The sequence below is a fragment of the Meriones unguiculatus genome, chromosome 1 (assembly GCF_030254825.1).
Source record: "Meriones unguiculatus strain TT.TT164.6M chromosome 1, Bangor_MerUng_6.1, whole genome shotgun sequence".
NCBI lineage: Eukaryota > Metazoa > Chordata > Mammalia > Rodentia > Muridae > Meriones > Meriones unguiculatus.
Genome location: NC_083349.1, coordinates 94,279,684 through 94,304,774, shown reverse-complemented (window position 1 = coordinate 94,304,774; position 25,091 = coordinate 94,279,684). Strand labels below are relative to the sequence as shown.

The 25,091-nt window shown below is 44.1% G+C and overlaps 1 protein-coding gene across 1 annotated transcript in view; it reads left to right on the top strand.

The window, feature by feature from the left end:
• The first annotated feature begins 1,131 nt into the window (after positions 1-1,131).
• Slc3a1 (solute carrier family 3 member 1) overlaps positions 1,132-25,091 on the top strand; it is a 35,363-nt gene continuing 11,403 nt past the window's right edge. The window contains exons 1-6 of the mRNA XM_021652746.2: positions 1,132-1,644; positions 6,293-6,472; positions 6,612-6,766; positions 10,768-10,893; positions 19,422-19,541; positions 23,076-23,200. Coding sequence (XP_021508421.1) covers positions 1,218-1,644; positions 6,293-6,472; positions 6,612-6,766; positions 10,768-10,893; positions 19,422-19,541; positions 23,076-23,200 — 1,133 coding nt within the window. The 5' untranslated portion in view covers positions 1,132-1,217. The remainder of the gene's footprint in view (positions 1,645-6,292; positions 6,473-6,611; positions 6,767-10,767; positions 10,894-19,421; positions 19,542-23,075; positions 23,201-25,091) is intronic.

The following is a 25,091-nucleotide window of genomic DNA, read 5'->3' as shown; positions in this document are numbered from 1 at the left end:
AACAGGTCCTCAAAAGGGTAGCTGATCATCTCATCCCTCAAGGCTTGGGGAATCTCTGAGTGTTCCAGCCTTTCAGCAGTTCTCAGGACTTGTAAATGTGATCTGCACTTGTCAATGATTAAACAACTGTTTAGTGCCAGTATGAAGGACTATTTGCCTGTAGTAAAACACTTGAACTTGCAGGACTTAGACTCCCTCTCCAGCACCGTCGGGACGTGCTTACAAGAATGCCAAGTCACATTGTTTTATGAAATCAAGAGCTGAGGACCCGAGGTTGAGCTGAGGCACACATACAGAGCTTGTATGCATGGGCTGTCTGGAGTTAGCCTGAGCTGAGATAAAATGAACTTAAATAACAAACTGGTGAGCTTCCCTACCTCCAGAGCCTCTTCTGGGTGGATCTGTAGGAAAAACTTCAAACAGAAAGGACAGCCAGTTTCTCTTTACTAAGTTTAGTATCATTTTTAGACCTAGCCAAAGAAAGAAAACGTTATGTTTCCAACATTGTAAAACAGGCTTAATTAACATTTGCCACTATACCCATTTCTTTAATATCTGGCTCAGGACGTCTTCATCGTTGTATAACCACCATTGTCTATCTCCAAAACTCTTCAAAATCTTCAGGTGCAATTCTATTCCCATTCACCAACAACTTCTCAAATTCCTCCAAAGTCCCAACCACAGTTCTATTTCCTGCTTCTGTGAATATGGGTTCCTTCTCTAGGTGGAACCACACAGGGTTTGTCTTCTGATGTGGCCATTTCCACTCAGCGTAATGTTCTATCCATTGTGTAGTATCAGACTGTTTCAGGCTGAATAATATTCTCCTGTATATTCATTTCATATTTTGTTTGCCCATTTCTCTGGGTCATCTCCACCCTTTATAGTTTTGTGGATAGTATTGCTACAGGCAGTTGGTACTTACACAAGTAGCATCTTGCAGTGATTGGAACCCTGTCTCCTCTACTCTTCTCCCCAGTCTCCTCCCCCATGTGTTATTACTGTAGCTGAGTCAGTCACCCGGTGTAAAGATAATTTTTACACCACCACCACCCCCGACCCCCTTTACCTTTACCCTTTCATCCTTGGTTGGACAAAGTTCAGCCCGGATTATTTATAAACCATTCAGAGCTCATTAAGAAACCACAGCACTCAGCAAGCCACTTTTCCTCGTCTGTCCTGCTAGAAAGCACCAGGAAGAGCTACACGGGGCAGACATGGATGAGGACAAGAGCAAGAGAGACTCTATCCAGATGAGTATGAAGGGATGCCGGACGAATAACGGGTTTGTCCAAAATGAGGACATCTTGGAGCAGGACCCAGACCCAGACTCCAGAGACACCTCACAGCCCAACTCCGTTAGTTTTCCTGCTCCGGAGGAGCCCCACCCGGAGCCCGTGCGGCCCTATGCAGGGATGCCCAAGGAGGTGCTGTTCCAGTTCTCCAGCCAGGCTCGCTACCGGGTGCCCCGGGAAATCCTCTTCTGGCTCACCGTGGTTTCCGTGTTCCTGCTCATTGGAGCCACCATAGCCATCATCGCCATCTCTCCAAAATGCCTTGACTGGTGGCAGGCAGGTCCCATGTACCAGATCTACCCGAGGTCTTTTAAGGACAGCGATAAGGATGGGAATGGAGACCTAAAAGGTGTGTGTTCGAGCTCAGGACTAACCAGGGGAGGGTGGTTTGTGTCTCCCATCCCCAGCTTCCTTGATCCGCTTTGTTCCTGGGGTGCACGGTAAGCGCATTCCAGGATGGCGGGCACCTATGCCGCTGGGAGTTCTTCAAGCCTCACTCAGCAGAAGCCTGTAAGTCTTGCCTTTGATGCAAGGCTATTTGCTGAAAGAGGTCGAGCCCAAGGGTTGTTTAATCTCTTGCCCACAAAACCCAGGCACATATTCCTTCCCTCATCAATCCTCCTAAAATCTCTGCCTTTGTGGCTGGCTGTTTCATCTGAGACTGCTTCTCCGGGTATATGACAGCTTATTTGTCTAGGTGGGAGTTCCTAATGAATACATCATGTTATGTAGATGAGATGTCCTCAGAAGGGGAAAGCTGTCTTCAAGTTTCAATCCTGAGAGTAAGAGAAGGTAAAAGGGCCCAACAGTGTAGTAGTAGTTAACTTAAATAAAGGAGTTTTTCTAAAGCAATACCTATATTAATAGAAAAATAGAACCAAATTTTTGTGGTGGTGTTTTTTTTTTTTTTAGATTAAGCTAATAATGTTCTATATTTAAGTTCTTATCTTTATAACTGAATGCTCCAGCAGGCTATATTAAGATTGAAAGTGTGCCAGGCAGTGGATATAAACTGCTTTGGCCAAGAGTGTTACCATGGTTTAGGACAGAATGAAGCTATCCCTCTGGCCTGTAATACCAGCCCTCAGGAGGCTGAGGAAGGAAGACTGTGAGGAAGGAAGACTGCTGTGAGTTCGAGGATAGCCTAGGCTACCCCTCAAAAAATCAAAACTGAGAGAGAGAAGGGAAGGAAGGAGAGAGGGGGGAGATAAAAAGGGGTGCAGTAAGAAGAGATAAACTAGCAAGGAAAGTCTTTTTTTTTACAGTGATCATTTGTTTGAAGAAAAAAGAGCAAGACGATGTGGTAGAGTATGAGGAGTGCTGTAATCTGTCTTTAAAATGTTATATGTTTAAAACCCCTAACTTCCCCCCCACCGTGCCTTCACCTTCCTCCCCATACCCTCAGTGCTGGACGTGATCCCAGGGCTTCACCCTGTGAGACAGGTATTCTACTGTTGGCCTATTTCAGCAGCCTTGTCTCTCTTTTAAAATGATTTCTCCATCTTCACTATTTGGAGAATAGTATCTGTCCTCAAAGGTACGACTCAGAGATGCCACCTTCATTAGTCTTTATCTTATACCTTTGTCACATTCCCCTGGTGCTTGGGACATTTATGGCCAGCTTGGCATTGCCTGGGAGTGCCTGTTGCCTCTCTTATCCAGCAAGTGTTGGCAAAGTTGGATTTTGACAGCCCAGAACCAGGGGACACACTTGTACCTCTCCAGGCCCTGCCTTCCTAGTTGGATCCTAAATTTCCACTACCATGTAATTTTTAGTTAGCCCTTGTGTGTTCATTTCTGCCTTTTCCTTGGGGGAATAGTTACTTCCTATTATCCAGAAGGTACTGGTCCTTGAGGTCAAGGATTCTATTCTGAGGAAATCACCCCAGGTTTGCTTTTAGTGTTGTCTTCTGTCTCCCCAAGTTGTGGGGCTAGGATCCTTCAATCCCTTGGTTTCTCCCCCAGACTTCGTCTCCTATTCAGCCTCTCCCTTCCTTGTGCTGGGGTATCCACTCTGCCCCCGGGGCCATGAGTACTCAGCCCTGGCTTGCTTCTGGTTTAAATAGAAATATTTCGGTTGCCAGTTGATACTCTGCAATGTTACAGCCACCTGTAAAGGCAACACACATGAGCAGCCTGCTGCAGTGGGACAGCCTAGAGCCATGTTACTGGGGCTGTGAGAGTCAGAGCCTGGACCTGGGCAGCCCTAACAATCTGGGCTCTGCCACCATTCTCAACAGGCTGCTTGGAGAGTGATAGAGCAAAGCAAGAGACTGATTGAACACGGCCATGCCAGGAAGAAGCCCCTATTCAGGGTCCTGCCACGAGGCGTAGGCTTGAGTAGACGGTTAAGAGCTGTGCACAATGAAGCAAGCAGTCCTGGCGGAGGTGTGCTCCTGTCTGTAACTGATTCATCATTCTACAGCTCCAGTCATTCTTCTCGGTGCTCAGGGCTGCAAAAAAGCTCTCTCCAGCAAACAGGCTTCTCCTCTGGCTGGCTTCAGGCTTTTTTCCTTCTCCCAGCAGAAGATTCTGGGGGATTTTTTTTTTTTTAATTCCTGAGGGACCATTGTTCCAATAGTCTGATAACCAAAGGGTGTCCTCTAGAATGTTCACCTCTCCCAGGACGGTGCCACAGGGTCAGGTGACTGTGTGCTGGGCTCCTCAGCCTCCTGCTTGCGTAGGTATGGCATAGCTTAGGAAGGCTCCTGGGAAATGTAGAGAAAACCGCTGGCTCAAGTCTCTGGATCTGTGTTTAGGACCATGAATTAGAAGTCACAGCAGCTAATCATCCTACAAGGTTCCATGTACAGAGTTTAACTTCCGGAGGCCTCCGCTTGCAAGCCTAGGATCTCTTGTGTATGGATTCCTACATGAACAAGGAACAGCTGCTGTAAGGACAGCCTGAGGGAAGAATATGATGCCTGGCAAATCCTGGCACACACCTGTCTTCTACCTCATCGTTACACTGTGGTCTGCCCCCTCTATTCCAGATAACAGCTCTCCCTGTTTGCTCAGTTATGTATCTACTCGCTGTGCTGAAACCCTGTACTATCGCAGCCCGCGACTTTCCTCATCAGCAACTCTGTGCCAGATGGTCAGAGCTAACACTCTCGTCCATAAAGATACTTGCACAGCTCTCCTCCAGCACAGGCATCTTTCCTTTCCGGGGTCTTTATAGTACTACAGCAGCACTGTGCAAGGTTTTTTGTCTTTGAAAGTGAAATTGATTTTAATAATGTTTCATTTAATGCAACATATTTTCTGTACCAATAGGTCAGCATAAAATACTATTGACATATTTTAATTTTTTCTTTTTGTAGCAGGTGTTAACAATCTGCTTTGTGACTTTCCCTCTGGCTCATCTCAACTCAGATGAGCCACACTGCAACTGCTCAATAGCTGCATGTAGCAATTGCTTTGACACAGGCCAATGCTCTTCAAACTATCTGGGGCCAAATGTTACTTGTTCATTCTTTGGCACCTAGCTCACTCAGCACCTGTTGGAAGCCCTCTACAACCGTGGGTTTAAGCATCCAAATCAAAAGCTAAGAGTGGAAGTAGCTCGGGTGATGCAGAGCTTGCCTAGCTCTGGGTCTGATCTCCATCAGTGCATAAACTAGGCACGATGGTGCATACTTGTATGTAATGCCTCCCAGCAATGTGTGTGCCTGTGAGTGTGGGCACACGCATGTGCGTTTCGGTGTTTGGGCATGCCCGCACGTGTGATGCCACTTGTAGAGGTAGGAAGATCAGAAGTTTAGTTCATCTTGGGCTACGTAGTAAGTTTGAAAACAGCCTGGATTATATGAGTGAGTGTGTATGGATGTGTAAATACATATGTATATTAAATTATATGTAACGTTATTTATTAGCACATTTAAATATGTATTTCTACTAAAGGTAAAAGTTTCTGCTAGAAGATTGACTTGATGTTATTCATGGACCTAGATTGTTATCTGAATTTTACTCAGATTCATTAAAACTGCAAATATTTTGGTATTTGATATAAAAATTTTATTTTAGACATATTTTATTTTCACTTAAAAAACTTTAAATTTATGTATAGAAATACAGTTCGCATATTAAATAACACAATAATAGAATGCTTGGATATAGTTTTTTGAGGAAAGAGGTTTTGAGACATGGTTTTTCTGTATAGCCTTGGCTGTCCTGCAACTTGCTCTATATAGATCAGGCTGGCCTTGAACTCACAAAGATCTACCTGCCTCTGCCTATGAGTGCTGGGATTAAAGGAGTATGCCACCACTGCACAACAATTTTATAGTTTTAAACAGAAGAAAAAAAGAGAAAAAATTTAGCTTATAAAACTTTTTTCCCAAAACAATTTTTTAAATTACTTTTCAAAATGGGTCTTTTAGACAAATTTATTCAGTAACTACTCATATCTAATTGCTATCTGTATATATAGAGAAGTGTAGACATAGTCTAAAATTTAGAAAGGTTGCTAGGAGTGGTGGTACTTATCTTTAATCCTAATCCTAGCAGCTGGGAGGCAGAAGCAGGTGGATCTTTAATGCGTTCAAGGCCAGCCTGTTACACATGGAAGTTTTAGTTCAGCCAGGGCTACACAATGAATTTCTGTATCAAACAACAACAACAAAAGAGGAGAAGGAAAGGAAAGGAGACCAAGAAAAGGTGAGACTAGGTTATGCAGAAAAAGAAAATGCAAAAGGGCATGGGAGTCATGAAATATCTAAAGCTATTTGTTTTTCTAGTTTTACCTTCATTATCCCTTTTCATGGTAGATATATGAATTCAACTTTCTGAGTATATAAAATAGCAAAATTTTATTTTCATTTAAAGAAATCTAATGTGTTATTTCTTTGAGGCAGTGATTGTGAGAGGCAGGCTTGCTTTCTAATGACACTACCCATTAGACATATTTATTTTATCTTCCTCCTTATTTTATATTTATGCTTCAAATAAAAAGAAAACAAAGCTGCATTTGTTCATGGCCTTGGCTCTTTCCTCAGGTATCCAAGAGAAGCTGGATTATATCAGTGCTTTAAACATAAAGACTATTTGGATCACTTCCTTTTACAAATCATCTTTGAAAGATTTCAGATACGCTGTTGAGGATTTCCAAGAAATTGACCCTATTTTTGGAACAATGAAAGATTTTGAGAATTTGGTTGCGGCCATACATGACAAAGGTAAGTGGAATGAGAAGTGTGGGTACGAATGTGGCTGGAGAATGCCCTGTCTCCCAGCTCCCACCTACCCACCTTCCCCCTAACTGTCATTCCCCTAATGCAGTCTGTTCCTAACCTTTGAAATGTTTTTACTCACTAGGTTTAAAATTAATCATTGATTTCATACCAAACCACACTAGCGACAAACATCCTTGGTTTCAGTCGAGTAGAACGCGGAGCGGGAAGTACACTGATTATTACATCTGGCACAACTGCACTCGTGACAATGGTGTAACCATTTCTCCCAACAACTGGGTAAGGACAACCGATGGGCAGGTAGAAAGCAGGCGGCTCTAGACTGACTGAACTGGAGGTGGGCAAACCCTTTAAGGAAAAGCATCGATGGAATTAGTTTAAAAGTAGAAACCACTTCCCAAATGGCTTTTAGGTCTCTGACTTCATGTTGAGCTGATGTGTTCTTGCAGGGGCTCCTCCCACCACTAGGGTCCCCTTCCCTCTGCCCCTACTTCCCACTGTGTCCAGCATAGGTTCTAGGTCTCCTGGATGAAGGTGGGAAAAAAAACAGCCGTTTTTTTTTTTTTTTTTTTTTTTTCTGTCTTTTACCACTCTCCAGAGCTTTTGGCTCTTTTACTTTTGACCCCTTGACTTGACCTCTGGTACACCCTACGGTGTCATCCCCCCTCCCCCCCACGACTGAGCGGCTGCCTTGCCCTGAGAGGTTGACAGGTCCAGGTGATCAGCATGGATTCCTTTCCTCCACCTCCCTGCTGCCTCCTTGGCAGCAGACACTACTCATACGTTCTAGGAGTCATTCTTCCTACCTGCTCTTTCTGCAAGAGACCACGTCCTTTCAGCCTCGGCGGCTGGATTTAGCAAAGACGTTCATGTAGACTGGAAGTTTAGATAAGTAGTGAATGAACTTTCAGTGTAAAAACATTGTATGGGCCAGGTTCTGTATCTTCATGCTCAACCTACTGCAAACTTATATATATATGTAAGTTTACCAAGGGACTGAATTAGTTACAGACCATTAGCTGATCATTATCTCTGAAAATACAGTTGCATAGCCACTTACATTGTGTTAGGTGGTAAAATTAATACAGAGCTCACAGGAAACATGAAAGACGAAGTGTGAGAGTTATATGCAAATACTTCATCTCTACATACGCCACTCGAGCACCTGCTGACCGGATGTCTGACAGCGTCCTGGCACCAACTTCTGCAGTGACTCTGAAGAATCATGGCTCTCCTAGGATGCACTGTCCCGGAAAGGCGGATTTGCTGGATGCTCTGTAGTCCAGCAGGCAAGCCGGCTCTTGTCTCAGGCACAGTTCTCCTGCTCACGTCTGTTTCTGTCCTGCTTTCTTCTGAATCATTTATTCTAGGTTCTCTTACTCCACTGGAGTCTCCCCTCTTCTCACCCTGACCTCTGCTGGTCCTTGGACACCGACTTTCGACCTAAGCAAACTCAGAGTCTGTGTGCTTCTTTGCTAGCTGTGTGGCCTCTCTGTAACTGCCCCTCCACCAAGCTCAGTGCACGAGGTGGCCTATCAGCACATCCTATCAGGCTTATTGCTTTAACCACCGTCTCCAAAATACTCCTTTTTCAAATAGCGTTAGCAAACAATTAAGTTCACTGTGTGGAGGCTGTCTGTTAAGGGTCTTTACATTCATTAATTTATCCAGTCTATATTCCCACCCCCAATTCTGTGAATTAGATTTCAGTTCCTGTCTTGCAGACAGGCAGAGTAAAGGCACAGAGCTGGTGAGTGAAAGGATTAAGAACTGGAAATATCAGTGGACCCCCACAGCTTGCTTTTAAAACTACCACCCACAGCTTAAACCAGACCATCTCTTGACTTCAGCACACACCAGCTACTTCTTTTGTTACCACCTTTTCCATCCTTCTGTCAGCTTTCCACATGCAGGCAACATTAAGAGCACTGGCTGCTCTTCTAGAGCACCTGTGTTCAGTTCCTAGCACCTCCACTGGGTAGCTTACAGCTGCCTGAACTCCAGCCCTAGGGGATCTGACATCCTCTCTGGCCTCTGTGGCCACACACACGACATACACACAACACACATGAATTCACATAAAAATAACTCTTAAAGAGTTAGCACCTGGAGCTGGAGAGATGGCTCAGAGGTTAAGAGCACTACTGCTCTTCTAGAGGTCCTGAGTTCAATTCCCAGCAACCACATGGTGGCTCACAACACCTAGAGTGAGATCTGGTGCCCTATTTTGGTATGCAGGTCTCCATGCAGGCAGAACACTGTATAAATAATAAATAAATGAATCTTTAAAAAAGTTAGCACACATATATATATAATAAATGTGTATTTGTGTATGTATATGTAACACTCCTAAGCAATGCATTGGATTACTAGTCCATGGTTGGCGTGGCTACTAAGATCACTGGCCACTCTTCCAGAGAACCTGGGTTCAATTCCTGGTACCCCCTGGCAGCTCACAGCTGTATGTAACTCCTGCCCCAGGGGATCTGATGCCCTCTTCTGGTTTCTGTGAGCACCAGGTACGCGTATGGTGTGCAGACATACATGTAGATCAAACATACATCTACATAAAATAAGTTAATATTTTAAAGAAGCTCATTATCCCATGTATGTGGGATAATTCTAGATAATGTAAGCTAGTGTGTACAGTCAGAGTTGATGAGTGTTTAGTTATTTTTTATGTAACCTTTTTAATGATTTTATTTCTGTATGTGGAGGTGGGAGAGCAGAGAGCAGGCATTCATGGACCACATGGTGCACATGCAAAGTCAAAGGGCAGCTTGCAAGAGTCAGTTATCTCTTTCTACGACGTGGGTCCTAGGGATTCGCTCTGCTTATGTAATGCATGCTATTAATAGTTCATTTTTTTAAGCTTTCTTTATTTGGAACTTCATGAAAAGTACAAAGCCTTCTATAACTTGTTTTCTTCACTTATTTTTGGAAAAACCTATTCATGTAGTTTTAGATAACCATGCTACCCATTTCTCTCTTGCATATTACTGTATGCACTGTACATATAATCTGTAAATATAGAAATATTACATGGTTAACTTGCTCACTCTTCAGTTGAACTGTTTTCAACTTTGTCATTATTCATGTATAAGCATGCTTCTTAATCTACTTTGAGGCTTGTGAGCAAAGTTTTCTTGAGTTAAATTGGTGTGAGGTCATCATGCAGAATGTCGAGTTACTCTGTTGGTCAAACTGTGGTTTTTGCCATTCAGGCAAACATAAAAATCTCATGTTAGATTCTTAATTTTACATTTATCTAATTACTGGTGCTTCTGTAAATAATGTAGCACTGATATAGTTATTAATGACTTTGAACATCTCATACATTTAGTTCCTTCTGTGAAACATTTGTTTCTGGTTTCCTCAGTTCTCTTTCAGATTGTTTATCTATGGTCTTTTGTTGGCTAGATGTAATGTAAATATGCCATCTTGAGCCGCATCCAGGTGGGCGACACAGTGAACTGGTCTGTTTCCTTGAATGACAGCAGCCACTACTCACTATGGCCAGTTGCCATAGAAATGCAGACCCCATGTGTCCATGTCTTCCAATTAAAAAAAAAAAAATGGATTTAGGTGGAGGAACTCCACCACCACCATTACCACCACCACGTTTCTCCCCAGGTTTTCCAGTTGCTCTTCATCAAGCTGTGAACAAAAGGTCTGAGAAAGAGCCCAAGAAACCCTCATTGTTTAAGGGTGGACAAAAGCAAACTCAGAGATATGAGAGACAAGCCAGAGAATCTTGCCATGCAGTCCTCCCCCTTCCCCGTGGTAGAAAGAAGATATTGGCCATACTGTCAGACACATGAATACCAGTGCTCCAAGTCACTAGACTTTTGGTCCAGAAGACCAGTAGAGTTTTTACTGACTGTGGCAAAGCCAGACTCTTTGGGGAGTCCCTTTACACCCCTGGCTTCATGTTCCGAGACTAATACAGGCTATCTTTGTCGCTATCTGCTTCACATACCGGAGCCTTGAGCCTGGGCAACAGATTCAAGAAAATAGGTTAAGAATGGCTGTTCCAGGGCTGGTCCAGTGCTGTGTTCATTAGGAATGGTGTCTGCCTGATGGATACTTCAGCACTACTGATGGGAGCATACGGTGAAATTTGGGGGTATTGACTTAACTGAGTGTGCTCCTTGGAAAGACAGCTCCTAGGATTTATGCATCCACCTTGCGGGGCTGGGATGGCAAGGTCAGGTCTTTGTAGGCAAGGCCCGTGCAGGAATGAGTGAAGTAACAGATATGTCCTTCTGTCTGTTTGCTAGCTGAGTGTGTACGGAAACTCCAGTTGGCACTTTGACGAAGTACGAAAGCAGTGTTATTTTCACCAGTTTTTGAAAGAGCAACCAGATTTAAATTTCCGAAATCCCGCTGTTCAAGAAGAAATAAAGGTGAGTGAGGACAACCACATAGGCTTCTCCATTAGTGGGAACCTAAGTGGTTATTTGAACTGCTCTGTGTTGAGTGAAAGTCTGTGTGTCATTATTTCTCAGGTTAAGGTGTCAAATGCAAAGGCAAATATTGATTTAACCCCGAATAATGTAAACAACAAGGGACTTAAGCTGGAGGTACTCCTTGGCCTGAGGCGGTTGGCTGGTGTGGGGAGCTGGGTGAGAACACAGGCTTTGGGAGCTGGCTCCTGCATGTGCGATGGGCCCCCGGTGAATTGTTTGCCTTTTTCTGATCTCAGATCCTCAACTATAAAACACAGGTGGTGATACTGTGTTTGTTCACAAGATGGGATGAGATAACCCATGCATAGCACTTCCATATTCCCTCAGTCAATGCCACTCTATTATTGCTTGCTCTGAGCCAGGCCCTGCCCTGAGCATTGACACTACCAGGGGGACAATGACATAACTGTATACGTGACACTTGAGGTGATTCCGGAGGCTTTCTCAGGGAAAGGGATGTTGGCATACCAGGGAGAGTTTGCTCTTCCATGGGGGAGGAGGGCATGTAAAAGACGCTGTCAGTAAAGGAGCTGAAGGGAAAAATGGGGCCAAAAGAATGAGAGTTCTAGGTAGAGAGAGAGACAGAGAGAGACACAGAGATAGACAGAGAGAGACAGACAGACAGAGAGGGACAGAGACAGAGACACAGAAAGACAGAGAGAGACCCAGCCAAAGAGAAACAGATATAAGAAAGAGGTAAAAATCCCAAGTTCAAATATGAGTTTGAGATGAGAGGAAAAACCTCAAGTTCAGAGAAAGAAAGAGAGAAAGAGCAAGGAGAGATAAGAGAGACACACACAGACAGACAGAAGTAAAAATCCCAAGTTTAGGGCTGGAGAGATGGCTCAGAGGTTAAGAGCATGGCTGTTCTTCCAAAGGTCCTGAGTTCAATTCTCAGTGACCACATGGAGGCTCATAACCATCTATAGTGAGATCTGGTATGCAGGCAGAATGTTGTATAAATAATAAATAAATCTTTTTTAAAAATAATACCAAGTTCAGAGAGAGAGAGAGACAGAGAGGTGAGAGAGGTAAAAATCCTAAGTCCAGTTTTAAATTTCAGATAATGAATAATGCATTTGTTAGCTACTGGATATTAAGATTTAACTCTCTGTCCTGCATGTTAACTGGTAGCCTCTCTTGTGAGCTGGTAAGACCGAAGGGTGAGGGGCAGGGAGCCAGATCTAAGGGATGTGGGCTAGTCAGATTTGCAGGGCACATGCCAAGTCACTGAGTTTCCTCTGTGGCCCTAGGATGGGGAGGTTCCCGTTGCCGCCATGGCGGACTCCCCCTGGAAGGCTCCTTACTCTCAGCTGGAGAGAGAGCTGTGTTCCCACTCTCCATATGCTGTGGGTGGAGCACATGGGAATTGTGGGGAGTTGGGTATGCTTGGAGGGAGCAGGTGGGAAGAGACAGGACAGGACAATCCTAGTCAAGAATCAGCTATCCATAGAAGCTTCGCTTTATTTCTAGGCCTTTAATTCTGTTCCATTCTCCCATATCTCGGTTTCTATGTCGGGTCCACTGTCTGATGAGTTTTGTAGTAAGTTTTGAAATCAAGAAGTATGATTCTGCCAGGTGTGGTAATGCTCCACTTTTAATCCCAGTGCTAAGGAGGCAGAGGCAGGAGTGAGTTTGAGGTCATCCTGATCTATATAGTGACAGCCAGTACAGCCAGGACTACAAAGTGAGACCCTGTCTAATAAACAAAGGAACAAACAAACAAGCACTAGTCCAGGTTTGGTTTGGGCATTGCTTGAGTATACTGAGTCCTTTGCATTACCATATAAATTTTTATAGCAACATCTCAATTTGTGCAAAAAGGTCTGCTGGCATTTTAATAAAGACTATATCAAATCTGTAGCTCATTTTGAAGAGTATTGGTATCTTCATATTGAACATTGCAATCTGTAAACATGGTATGCCTTTCTATTTACTTAAATGTTCTCCAATTTATTTCAACAATCTTTTATTGTTTTAGAAAAAGATCCTCACTTCTGGTTTTTTCCTCCCTCCCTTCCTCCTTTCTTTCTTTCTTTCTTTCTTTCTTTCTTTCTTTCTTTCTTTCTTTCTTTCTTTCTTTCTTTCTTTCTTTCTTTCTCTGCCTTCCTTCTTCCCTTCCTTTTTACCTTTTTATCTTCCTCTGTCCCCCAGCCTCTCTCTCTCTCTCTCTCTCTCTCTCTCTCTCTCTCTCCCTCTCCTCTTTCTTAATCCTTTTTAGCTTTTCTCACTCTAGACAAGTCCTTTGCCAACCACTGAAGTACATCTCCATCCTCAGCATTCTGTATTTCCTTTTAGATATTTATTCCTGTGGGCTCCTTAAGCTTAAGACCATTTTCACATGTGTGAAGTTTCAATGTCTTGCTTAGGAGTTTGTTCTAGAAGCAAGCTTCTTGGATCAGAGAATACCTATCTCAGTTAGGTTCATAGGAAGTAGTTTTAGTCAGCATACTAAGGGTTAGTTTTAATCTTGGTGTTATGGACTCTCTTCTATTGCCAAAATTCACTGATACACCCCTTGTCCTTGCCCATACTTATTGTCATTTACTGTATGACAAGTAATTTACCTAGCTCTGTTGAAGCTCATAAGCTACTGTAGAGAAGGAGTCTTTGGGAGGTGAACTGCTACTTTTTGAGAGACATGCATAAAGATTCAAACCTAGGTTTGGAGGCTTGAGTTCAGCATTCTGACCAAAGCCCAGGTCCTATGTTGGGGCGCCATTTCTCTCTGTATGCTTCTCTTTACTTGCAGTTTTCAGTTAGAAACTCATAAATATGTCAGCCAGTCAGTTTACCAGGTAGTGGACTCTCCTTCATCCTACGTCACTATCTTGGAGTGACAGTGATGAATGTCTGCAGATGTTTAAACAAGTACTACCTATTTTGACACAATGTGTTGTTGGATGTATTAATGATTCTTTGACTAACTTGGCAGTTATCTTGCACTCATCCAGGCAGTGGGATCTGTGACTACAATTCTTACAAACTAGTCCCTTAGAATGAAAGCCTGCCTGTCTGGGTCATTACTACTTTATCCAGAGGTTAAACATTATTTTGAAGGCAAGTCAAGATTCACTGTTAGGAGTAAATATGAAATGCGGAGAGGCTGAGAAGTAGGGCTCCCGGAATGGACCTTTCTCAGAAGGGCGCTTCCAACACCCTCCTGCTCCCCCTACCCGCAGCACCTATCTGTGCAGGGTTGCTGAGCAGGTTAATCATTTGCAGCTTAGATGGTTAGCAGTGAGGAGGGATCTGGATGGATTTCTGTTCACATAGCAATTTGAACCTTTGGAGCCTGAACCTGTTCTCCCCTGGGTGCTATCAGCTTTCAGCTGTTGCCCCATAGCAGACTGGTACACAAAGGTCTTCCAGCATGGACTATCCCCCATCCCGTCCCCCACCCCCACCCATGCCAACCTGGTGTCTTTTATTCCCAGTGGCTGTCAGGATTTGGCTTGTGGCCTGAACTCAGGGCCTGAATGCCTTCATTTGGAGGAGTTAGAAGGCCCCGGAGGAGCTGGGGACTTACAGTAGATAGTAGTGTTTTGTAAACTTCCAATAACTCTGGATTCTGTTTGTCTTCTAAACCAACCTTCTCCCCCTTTTGATGGATGAGGAAACAGCAGGGTACAGTTGAACCAGTAGCTGGGCATGAGAAGCTGAGAAGCATTTCCAGCTCAGCATCAGAACCCATAGCTAAGTGTGGACTCTGCTCTGCCCTTGGTAAGCACAGGACTGCTGGAAATAAGCATTTCAATTCAGTTCTCTCACTACCTGCTCTGAATGCCAGCCCCATGGCTTATCAATGATAATTGCATAATATTGCACTCGTGTGTGCCAGGTGCTTCATTTTCCTCATGCAGTCAGCTACTGTGTGTGGCATGTTGGCTGAAGGCCAGGAGATGGTGGGTAGAAGACACGTGGTAGAGCTGTGAAGGTGTTTGAGTTCCAGAGGAGAGGTAGACAGCAGGACAGAAACCACAGCAAAGTATGGTGTGTGTCATGACAGAAGGAAGAGGGCAAATAGATACCCAGGTTGGACATGGCACAGGAAGGTTGGGGCAGTGGGTCACAAGAATGCAGCGATGCTCAGTGGTTGGGCTGCAATGAGCCAGGTGAAGAGGCACTGGGGTTTCAAGCACAGGGAAAGCATGAATCCTATATGAGTGGGACGTGATATGCATGGAAGGGCATGTGACTCAACAAAACTGAGGGACCCAGGGGTCAGGTTAGGAGCAGTCCCCAAAAGTCCTGGCAAGAACCCCGGTCTAAACGTTTTCAGAGAGGAAAACGATTGTTGATTTCCATTTTTATACATCAGTCTGATATTAGAGAAGAAGTAGGAGGAGGGCAGCTTTAGAGGCAGAATTCCAAGTGCAGCGGTCTGGAAAGGAAGTCTGGTAGACTTGGGCCTACAGGAGTGGCTGGGTGGCCAGAGAGCTCAGCAGGGTGTAGAGAGGAGTCTAGGGTTTCCTGAGGTGGGAGGGTGTGTTGTTTGTGCAGCATCGGAGATCCCCGGGAGCCGCCCAGGTGTCCAACGGATACTTCGGTTTATAAGTACACAGTGCCAGGGCAAGATGTGCTCTAGAGATAATGCAGGGTTTGCTGACACAGGGATAGTGTCTCCAGAGCTCAAGCAGATCACCGTGACAGAAGCAGGTCAGCTGAGGTGAACAAGGATGTTGATCATCTTAACATGGGAGTGAGGGCTATGTTGGCACATCCTTCAGTTAAAAAGAAAAAAAGTGCCATTTGGTGGTGTCACACACCTCTAATCCCCACACTCTGGAGGCAGAAGCAGTCAAATCTCTGAGTTCAAGAACAGCCTGGTCTACAGAGCAAATTCTAGGACAGTTGGGGCTACACAGAGAAACTTTGTCTCAAAAAAACAACAAAAAGGGGGTACTAATGAGGTGACTCAGCAGGTAAAAATACTTGCCAGCAAACTCAACCGCTTGAGGACCTGTGTAAGGATGAAAAGCCAGAACCGACTCCACAAAGTTGTCCTTTGACCTACACTCCCATGCTGTGCCGTGCACATGCCTTCCGCATAATAACAAACAGTTAAAATGTAAAGAATGGAGCCAGACAGAGCAAACAGGTAAGGGTTGCAAATGGCCCCAAGTCTAGCCCCTCCCTTCCTAAGCTTATGACCTTGGCCCAGGCATTCCATCTCTCTCAGCCTGTTTCCTTGTTCATAAAATAGGAACAATAATTGGGCACTGCTTAGGATTTCAAGGGTAAGTCTCTGTAAAGCATTTAGGACAGTAGCATTATATATATATTTGTTTTTAAAGATAGTCATAATAGGATATAGTCGGAAAACAAATAATCTGTCGCAAAGATGGAACCTCTTAGAGGTCTATAGAAGGAACCACAAACTACTTTTAATCCCAGCATCACTCAGAAAGACAGAGACAGGTGGATCTTTGTGAGTTCAAGGCCAGCCTGCTCTACAAAGTGAGTCAAGGACAGCCAAGGCTACACAGAGAAACCCTGTCTTGAAAAACAAACAACAATAACAACAACAACAACAAAGAGCTAAGTAGAGACTGCTCACCAGATTTCACACTGCAGAGACCAAGAGTGGATTTACAGACTGCAGGGTTGATGGGCTGCTGGGAAATCCCCCTCTGCTCTCGCAGAGCTCCTAAAGGCCGGTGCTCTTCTAATGATGAAGGTCTAGCAGAGTCTCATAGGTTCTGTAGTACAGATAGCTGTACTGTAGAGCCACTGGGCTCTGGAACCCTGAGCTTCCCCATCTTCTTGCTCCCTGAAAAATCAACCAAGCTTTTCTCCCATATTTCTGGGCAGCAGCAAGGAACTTTTCTTCTCTTGCCTGTAAGCAGAGAAGAAAAGTTTCCCTGTTTCCCCTGTACTTATGAGAATCTACTTTGTCATCCCTTCCTGAGATAGATTCCTGAGACTGATGTCATTTTAAGGGGACATGCTGTATGTCATCAAATATAAGATATTTCTCCATGAGGCTGGAGAGATGGCTCAGTGGTTAAGAGCACTGGCTGCTATTCCAGAGATCCTGAGTTCAATTCCCAGCACCCACATGGCGGCTCATAACCATCTGTTACTGTAGTCCCATGGGGTCTGGTACCTTCTTCTGGTGTGCAGATACACATGCAGACAAAACACCCACAGACATAAAATACATAAATAAATCTTAGGGAAAAAAAAAGAGCAGAGCCACTGTGTTTTCCAGTTTTGACTATGGTCCCACTTCAACCATTTTTTAAAACAAAACAAAACAAACAAACAAACAAACAAACAAAAAGCCTTTAAGGTTAGCTAGGTGAGCCTGGGATACAGACCAAACCAACCAGCCAACCGGCACTGCAATGGCCCCACATGGGCCAGCCTCCTTGACTTGGGTGTCACAAATGTTGGCTCAACTTCTCAGAGTGTTGTTTTAGCAGAGAAAAGATTCCCAGTGGGAACCAGGACACTGTGTTATCATGACAGCCAGAGAAGAACTGAGGACACGGTGTACTGTTCCCAGAGTTCCCAAGTCTGGGTCACCCAGACCAGGTGGAATCAGGTGCTGTGCCCATTTCCACATGCAACACTGGAAGATTGGATATAGAGCGGCAAGAGCTTGATCTGGAGTGAGAGGAGGCTAAGAATTAAAATGTAGTTGAGAGAATAAGTAACACGAGCGAAGTACTTCTTGAGAGCAAACTTTGGAACATGTGGGTGGAAACGTCAGCAGATCAAATGTCTCAGCAGAACTGGGTGTGTGGCTCGGTGGCCGAGCACTTTCCTAACATCCCTGGAGTCCTGGACTTCATTTCTGGCTCACAGAAACACCTCATGAGACAATGAACCAAAGTGTGAGGATCCCTCCAGGGTTCCAGGGCACTCATTTCATGTTCTGTATTTTTTAAGTTTAGTTTTCATTTTTGTCATGTCTCTATGTGTCTGTACGTGGTGGATGTGTGCACAGGAAGGCAGGCGCCCCGGAGGCTGAGAGGCATTCAGATCAGTTTGGCGCTGGAGCTATCAGCAGCAGTGAGCCTTCTGACGTGGTGCTGGACACCCACATATGGCAAGAGTCGTATGTGCTCTTAACTGCTTAGCCACCTCTCCAGCCTGCATTTCTCACTCTTTAATGGAGGTTAATATTTAGCAACACTGAGAGTCTGCAGTGAACAAGAAACTCATGAAGAAGGGAGGTAGCTTGACCCTGAAGAGTCCTCACTCACCTGCTTACTGTTGGCAGTAGCATGCAGGATGATGATACCCTGTCAGAAGTTGCTTGGGTGGCTTACAGATCCTTGCGCTCTGACCTGACCAATGTTCATGTTCGTGAGACGAAACACCACATGGGGTCGCACCTAGGTGGTGGGGCATCCGATGCTTGGGAAAACTGGGGGCTTCTCAGAAATGAAGAGTATAAAAGGGAGTTTATAAATATGAGGAAATGGAGGTGAGGATGGTTCAGGGCAAGGGTAGAGCAGGCTTAAGTTTAGGCTTAGTCCTAGTGAGTTGGTCTACAACCACTGAGAGCCCTTTCCACACACCAGCAGCCTCCATGTGCCCAGCAGGTCTGGCGTGTGTGGCATCTTTCTGCTGCGTTCCCCGCCCCAGCACCTGCTCGCCTCCTGCACCCCCAACTCTCTGTGCATCTCTGTGGTCTATAGACTATGCACGCACTGAGCTTCCTTATCATTTTGACTCTGAGAAGCTTTGTCCATTTTTGTCATCATTGTCTGTCCTGCCACATCATCTTTGAGCCAGCCCCCCTTTCGCTTTCTATGGATTTGCCTATTGTGGACATTTTGTATAAAGGAAAATATTCAATATTTATTCTTTGTTTTTAACAAAATGCTTCTAAGATTCATACGTGTCCCAACATGCACCAGTACTTTCTCCTTTCTGTGGGCAGGTGATATTCATCCTATGATGGGTTTACCATCAGGTAATTTTCACTTAAGAACCCTGTTACCATGAACATTCAAGTTTTTGTTTCGATACATATTTTCATTTCTTTTGGGTATGTACCTAGGTGTGGAACTGCTAGTCATACATCAACTTTATGTTTAACCTCTTTAGCCAGATCACAGTGTTTCCTTCTTGAAATCTCCCAGGACTTTCCATCCACCCTTCCCAGTTCCAAGTTTTTCCCATTCACTGTAAAGCCAGCTATGACAAGTCTAGTTTCTCTGGATATGCTGTCCTTTTTTTTTTTTTTAATTGCTCAGGGAACCTGACTGCATTTCCATAGCTGTTCTCTGCCTGGAATGCTCCATCACCAGACCCAGTGCCTGGTACCGAGAAAACCTGCTATGGGACGAGAACATGAAGTTGTGTGTGTGTGTGTATGTGTGTGTGTGTGTGTGTGTGATAATATGTGTCTTGTATGTGGAAATGCCTCTCTTCTGATGGTCACTCTGCTAATGTCCTGGCATGGTTTGTAGTTGACGTAATCAAGGGTTTTGCCTCTTCATGTTCAGGAAATAATACAGTTCTGGCTCACAAAGGGTGTTGATGGCTTTAGTTTCGATGCGGTGAAATTTCTTTTGGAAGCGAAGGACCTGAGAAACGAAATCCAAGTAAACACATCCCAAATTCCGGTAAAGTGTCATTTTAAACCTTTTTTTTTTTTCTTTGCCTTATCTGAAAATGTTATCAGACTGTTTTTTAAGTTTTGTTATTTAAAAAATTGTGTATACATGTGTTTGTGTGGGGGTCTGTGCAAGTGCCTACAGAAGCCAGAAGAGTGTGTTGGGTTTCCATGGAGCTAACTGATGGGGACTATGAACGAAGCATGTCCTCTGCAAGAGATGGGTGAGCAGCTGTCACCCCTCAGGCCCTCTCCATCACCTCCAGCCTCTCTCCAGCCTGTGTCTTCTGTTTCAGTCTAAGATTTTTCAGTCTAAGATGCCAATTACAAGGATGAACTATAGGAAGGACTTTGAAGTGTGTCCTTTATTTTTCTTTTTTTACATTTTTAATTAATTAATTAATTTTAAAGTAATTTATTTACTTTACATCCGGATTGTAGCCCCCTCCCTCGTCTCCTTCAGGTCCCGCCCTCCTTCCTTCTTCCCCCATTCCCCTTCTCTACACCATAGAAAGGGGGAACCCTCCTCCCCTACCTTCTGACCCTAGCCTATGAAATCTCATCAGGACTGCCTGCATCCTTTTCTTCTGTGGTTTGGCAAGGCTTCCCTGCCATGGGGAAGTGATCAAAGAGCGAGCAACAGAGTTCATGTCAGAGACAGTCCCTGCTCCCCTTACTAGGGAGACCAAATGGAGACTGAGCTACCATAGGCTACATCTGTGCAGGGGGTCTAGGGTCTCTCCATGAATGATCCTTGGTTGGTGTATCAGTGTCTGAAGGACCCCCTGGGCCCAGATTTGTTGGCTTTGTTGGTCTCCTTGTGGAGTTCCCTTTCAGATCCTTTATATAATGGAATACTACACAGTTATTAAAAACAAGAAAATCATGAAATTTGCAGGCAAATGGATAGAACTAGAAAAGATCATCCTGAATAAGATAACCCAGAACCAGAAAGACATGCATGGTATATACTCACTTATAAGTGGTTATTAGCCTTATAATACAGGATAACCATACTAAAATCCACAGACTAAAGAAGTTAAATATCAGGGAGGACCCTAGGAGGATGCTCAATTCTCATTCAGAAGGGCAAACAGAATAGACACCAGAAGTGGTTGAAGAGAGGGAACAGGATGGGAACCTACCATAAATGTCCTCTGAAAGACCCCACCCAGCAGCGAGTTGAAGCAGATGCTGAGACTCAGAGCCAAACTTTGCACAGAGTGCAGGAAGTCTTCTGGAAGTGTGTTTCTTTTCTAGTGCATACATCTGGGTGACTCTTGCACCTGGTTCTTTACAGAGCCAGAGGTCACTTGAGAATCCTTCCTCACTGACGGTGTTGGGAACACAGTATGGACTGACAAAGGTCTACTGAATGAAGGGCAGTTTGCTCACTGAGAATTTTTATTTTTATTTTTCATTTTACTTAAGTCAAAGGTAAAGGCGTCAATTTCCCAGGACTTTTCTAGGTGGTCAAGGTCACAGTCACAACAGAAGGGAATTAGCACTGAGTGGTACCATGTTTCATCATACGAACAAGAGAAGCTTCATGGCTTCTGTTTAGTGAGGAAATGTTTAGGATTCAGGATTACAGCGCTTGATAACAATCCCAGTTCAAGCCTACTTCATTTAAGAACCTGGGCTCTCTGGGGCCTACACTATTGGTCTCACCTCAACCCTTACCCCCGAGACAGATGGAATGCACATGTTATTCCTCTGCTTGACCACTCTTCTCTAGTCACCCTAGTTCCTATGGTCAAGAAGAAAGTAGTTTCAACACATACTCAAAAATATTGGGATTGTATTGTGTGTCACAGGATAGAATGTTATATTAACCAAGTAAGCAGATTACAGCGGCAGGCAGCAGACTCAGCAATCTTAGCAGTACAATCTAAAAATGTTATGCACAGTAGTTGCTCTTAATGAAGCCAAATGAGTAAAGTGAATTCCACAAGGATATTTTATTATTAAGCTTCTACAAAAAGTATTTATTTATCATTTATGCATTCTTATCACTTCATTAAACTAATCAACTAACTTCCTACTTAACTACTCCCTTACCTACCCAATTAAAGAGCAGTTGATTATGAGATAATGTCATTAAGGAAAGGTTATAATTAAGCCTATTATTATTATTATTATTATTATTATTATTGCTGTTGTATGTGTGTTTTATACAGTGTTTTGCCTGCACGCCAGAAGAGGGCACTAGATCTCACTATAGATGGTTGTGAGCCATCTTGTGGTTGCTGGGCATTGAACTCAAGACCTTTGGAAGAACAGCCAGTGTTCTTAACCTCTGAACCATCACTCCAGCCCCACTGTTGTTGTTATTACTACTAATATTATTATAATATTTTTCTCACAACTTCTGGTAAGGCAGAAAAATAATGACAACAGGCAGTATTAGCTAGTTTTCTCAAAGAGTACTACCTGCCTCTCAGAGAGGAAATCTTGAAGTTACCTTGATGATTGTAATGTGATGTCATAAAACATATGCCTGCAAAGTGACTCCAGGATCTGAACAACATGTAGTTTTACGAAAACATCCAGGATTAAAAAGCACCCCCCTCCCATCAAAGGCTTTCACTCTTATAGGTGACATTAATCTACTCCATGAGAGCTCACAGACAGCAGGTTAGGCTGGGACTGATTAGCCAGTCCAGTCCATCCCAGGCCTTTTGTCCTTCTGCACCTTTTAGGAGCTCACAAGGAGGTCATAGAGTAACCTTGTGGTTCTCTCTGTCCACCTTTATGTGAGTTCCAGGGATCAAGGTCAGGTCACCAGGCTTGCATGGCACTCTCTGAGCCGTGTCACTGCTCATTAAATTTAACCTGCATAGTTATAATGTACAATTTGGCTATGCTGGTAGTCTTGATTCTTCCAGTCCTGGGGGGCATAGGAATGCCTGTCAGAAACAACCACTGAAACCCTGAGAAGGCATAACAGTAACTATGAAGGATGGAGACACAAAGAAACAAAGCTAAATGTTGATATTTTGTAAACAGACACAGTACAGATTTGCAACAAACTATCTCCATCAGGAATGTCTGAAGCACTTAGGCAGTTATATTTAGGGGGGATTTTGTTATGAAAGTTTTGGTATTTGATAAAATTTTATTTGTTAAAATGGGTGATGGAGAAACACTTACTGTTCACTAGGTTTTTAAAAGTAACTTATTTTTATGTGTATTGGTGTTTTTGCCTGCATGTATGTCGCTGTGAAGGTTTCTTAGAGTTACAGACAGTTTTGGGCTGCTATGTGGGTGACAGAAATTAAACCGGGGTCCTCTGGAAGGGGCAGTCAGTGTTCCTACCACTGAGCCATCTCTTCATCCCGTTCACCAGATTTTTAAAGTTACCAATTTAAGAGCTCATGCAATATTAAGGATTGTGAGTTTCCATCACCCACAACCTCTTGTATACCGAAGTTTCTAGGCAAATATCTCCTTAGTTCCAGCCATTTGATGAGACTATCTGAACTTACATGGAGCCCTGGTGGGCGGTGAAATGGCACTAACCCTGCTGTTCGTCTTTCCCAAGGACACGGTCACCCACTACTCGGAGCTTTACCACGACTTCACCACTACTCAAGTGGGAATGCATGACATTGTCCGGGACTTCCGGCAGACCATGAACCAGTACAGCAGAGAGCCTGGCAGATACCGGTAACCACAGACCCAAGTCAGATTCTCAAAAAACCCGCATAACTATAATTGTGTTTTATTTTTATTGGTGTTGGCGTTGGTGGTGTTGGTGGTGTTGGTGATAGGGTGTGTGTGTGTCCATGATATATGTGTAAGGGCATGCATGATTTGGAGCTCACATGGAAGTCATAGAGTGAGTAACCTTGTGGTTCTCTCTCTCCACCTTTATGTGAGTTCCAGGGATCAAACTCAGGTCACCAGGCTTGCATGGCACTCCCTGAGCCATGTCACCACCCGCCCCTACAGTTTAAAATTTAAAAAAAAAAATTTTTTTTTTAACCTACGTGATTATAATTTACAATCTGGCTATGTCTGGTCACGAAAGTCTCTCATGTTGCTTATCTTTGCTGATTTTCAGTTTGCTCTTTTTTAGAATGTTAAAGATGAAATCAATTTGAAAGAACATACTGGTTAAATGTTAGATGCAAGCTTTAAAATATTTCTACTAATCCTTTGGGAATTTCATACACTATATGTTGCTTTTGTGTGTGTGTGTGTGTGTGTGTGTATGTTTTGTATATGTGAGTGCAGGTGCCTTCATAGGCCAGAAGAAGGTGCTGATCCCCTTGAGGACAAGTTACTGTAGCTCTGTCACCTGGCATAGGTGGGGGGACCTGAGCTCGGATCCAGTTAAGAGCGGCACAGAGCCGTGACTGTGGAGCCGGTTCCCTGGCCTGATGAACTGTTATGTTATCATTATTGCTGGGGCTGTGTTTCTTGAGTAGTGGACCCAAATGTTGAGCTGGCTTGTCCACAGCTCCTGGGGGTTAGCACAGCTGTGAGATCTATCTGGTCTTAAAAATCTTGGATAAAGGATACTTACCTTGTGTTACTGAAATAGTTCAGCCAACAGAATCAGCAAGACAGCTAAAGACACTCGGCTTGGGGAAGGCAATGGACACACAGGGATTAACAGCAGAGGTAGGGGCTGAATTGACATGTTAAGACTATGGCACACACCTTTAATCCCAGCACTCGGGAGGCAGAGGCAGGTGGAGTTCTGTGAGTTCGAGGCCAGCCTGGTCTACAAAGCAAGTTCCAGGACAGCCAGGGCTACACAGAGAAACCCTTTTTCAGAAACAAAACCAAAAACTAAAACCAAAACAATTCACTGTACTTTTCCATTAATGTGCCACCTCAACCAGCTAAGGGCAGCACTGATGGGGCCTTTTCAAGTGATGTTATTGTCCTAAGTGTTCAGAGTGCCTATCAATGGCAAGGGGAAACCCTTACTTTATAAGAAGCTATAGAGTGGAAATTCTAAGTGGGCTGATGGAACTCTAAAGAAGGTCTTCAAGACGTTAGAGCTTTAGTCAGGCGTTGAAGGTGGAGAGCAGCGTCAATAGAGAAGCTAATTCTGCATTTGTGTGCTGCTTTCCCCTATCTAATGATGCATGTTGGCTCCCATACTAAACATGTTTTTATTAATTCTTTGAGAATTTTATACATGCATGCAATGCTGTAATATATATGTACATACATAATTTTTATTATTTTCACCTCCTTTCTTCCTCTTAACTTCCTCCAGAGCTACTCTCCGTACCCCACCCCTCCCAACTTTATATCCTCTTTAAAAAAATAACCACCAAGTCCAACCCTAATAGGGTGCTCACCTACTCAGGCATGTGGGGCCGTCCACTGCAGTGTGGTCAACCTGCTAGGGACAAACACCCTTAGAGAAAAGAAACTCTCCCCCTACCAGCCCATCAACTGTCCGTGGCCCTGCAGCTAGAGGCAGGAGGGCTGGTGATAATGAACCAGTCCTTTCCCTCCGTGCTGGACCGCTGGTGGGCTTGATCCCGTGCAGGCGAGCAGAGCTGCCGGGCGTCTGTCAGTGCAGCCGGCACATCCA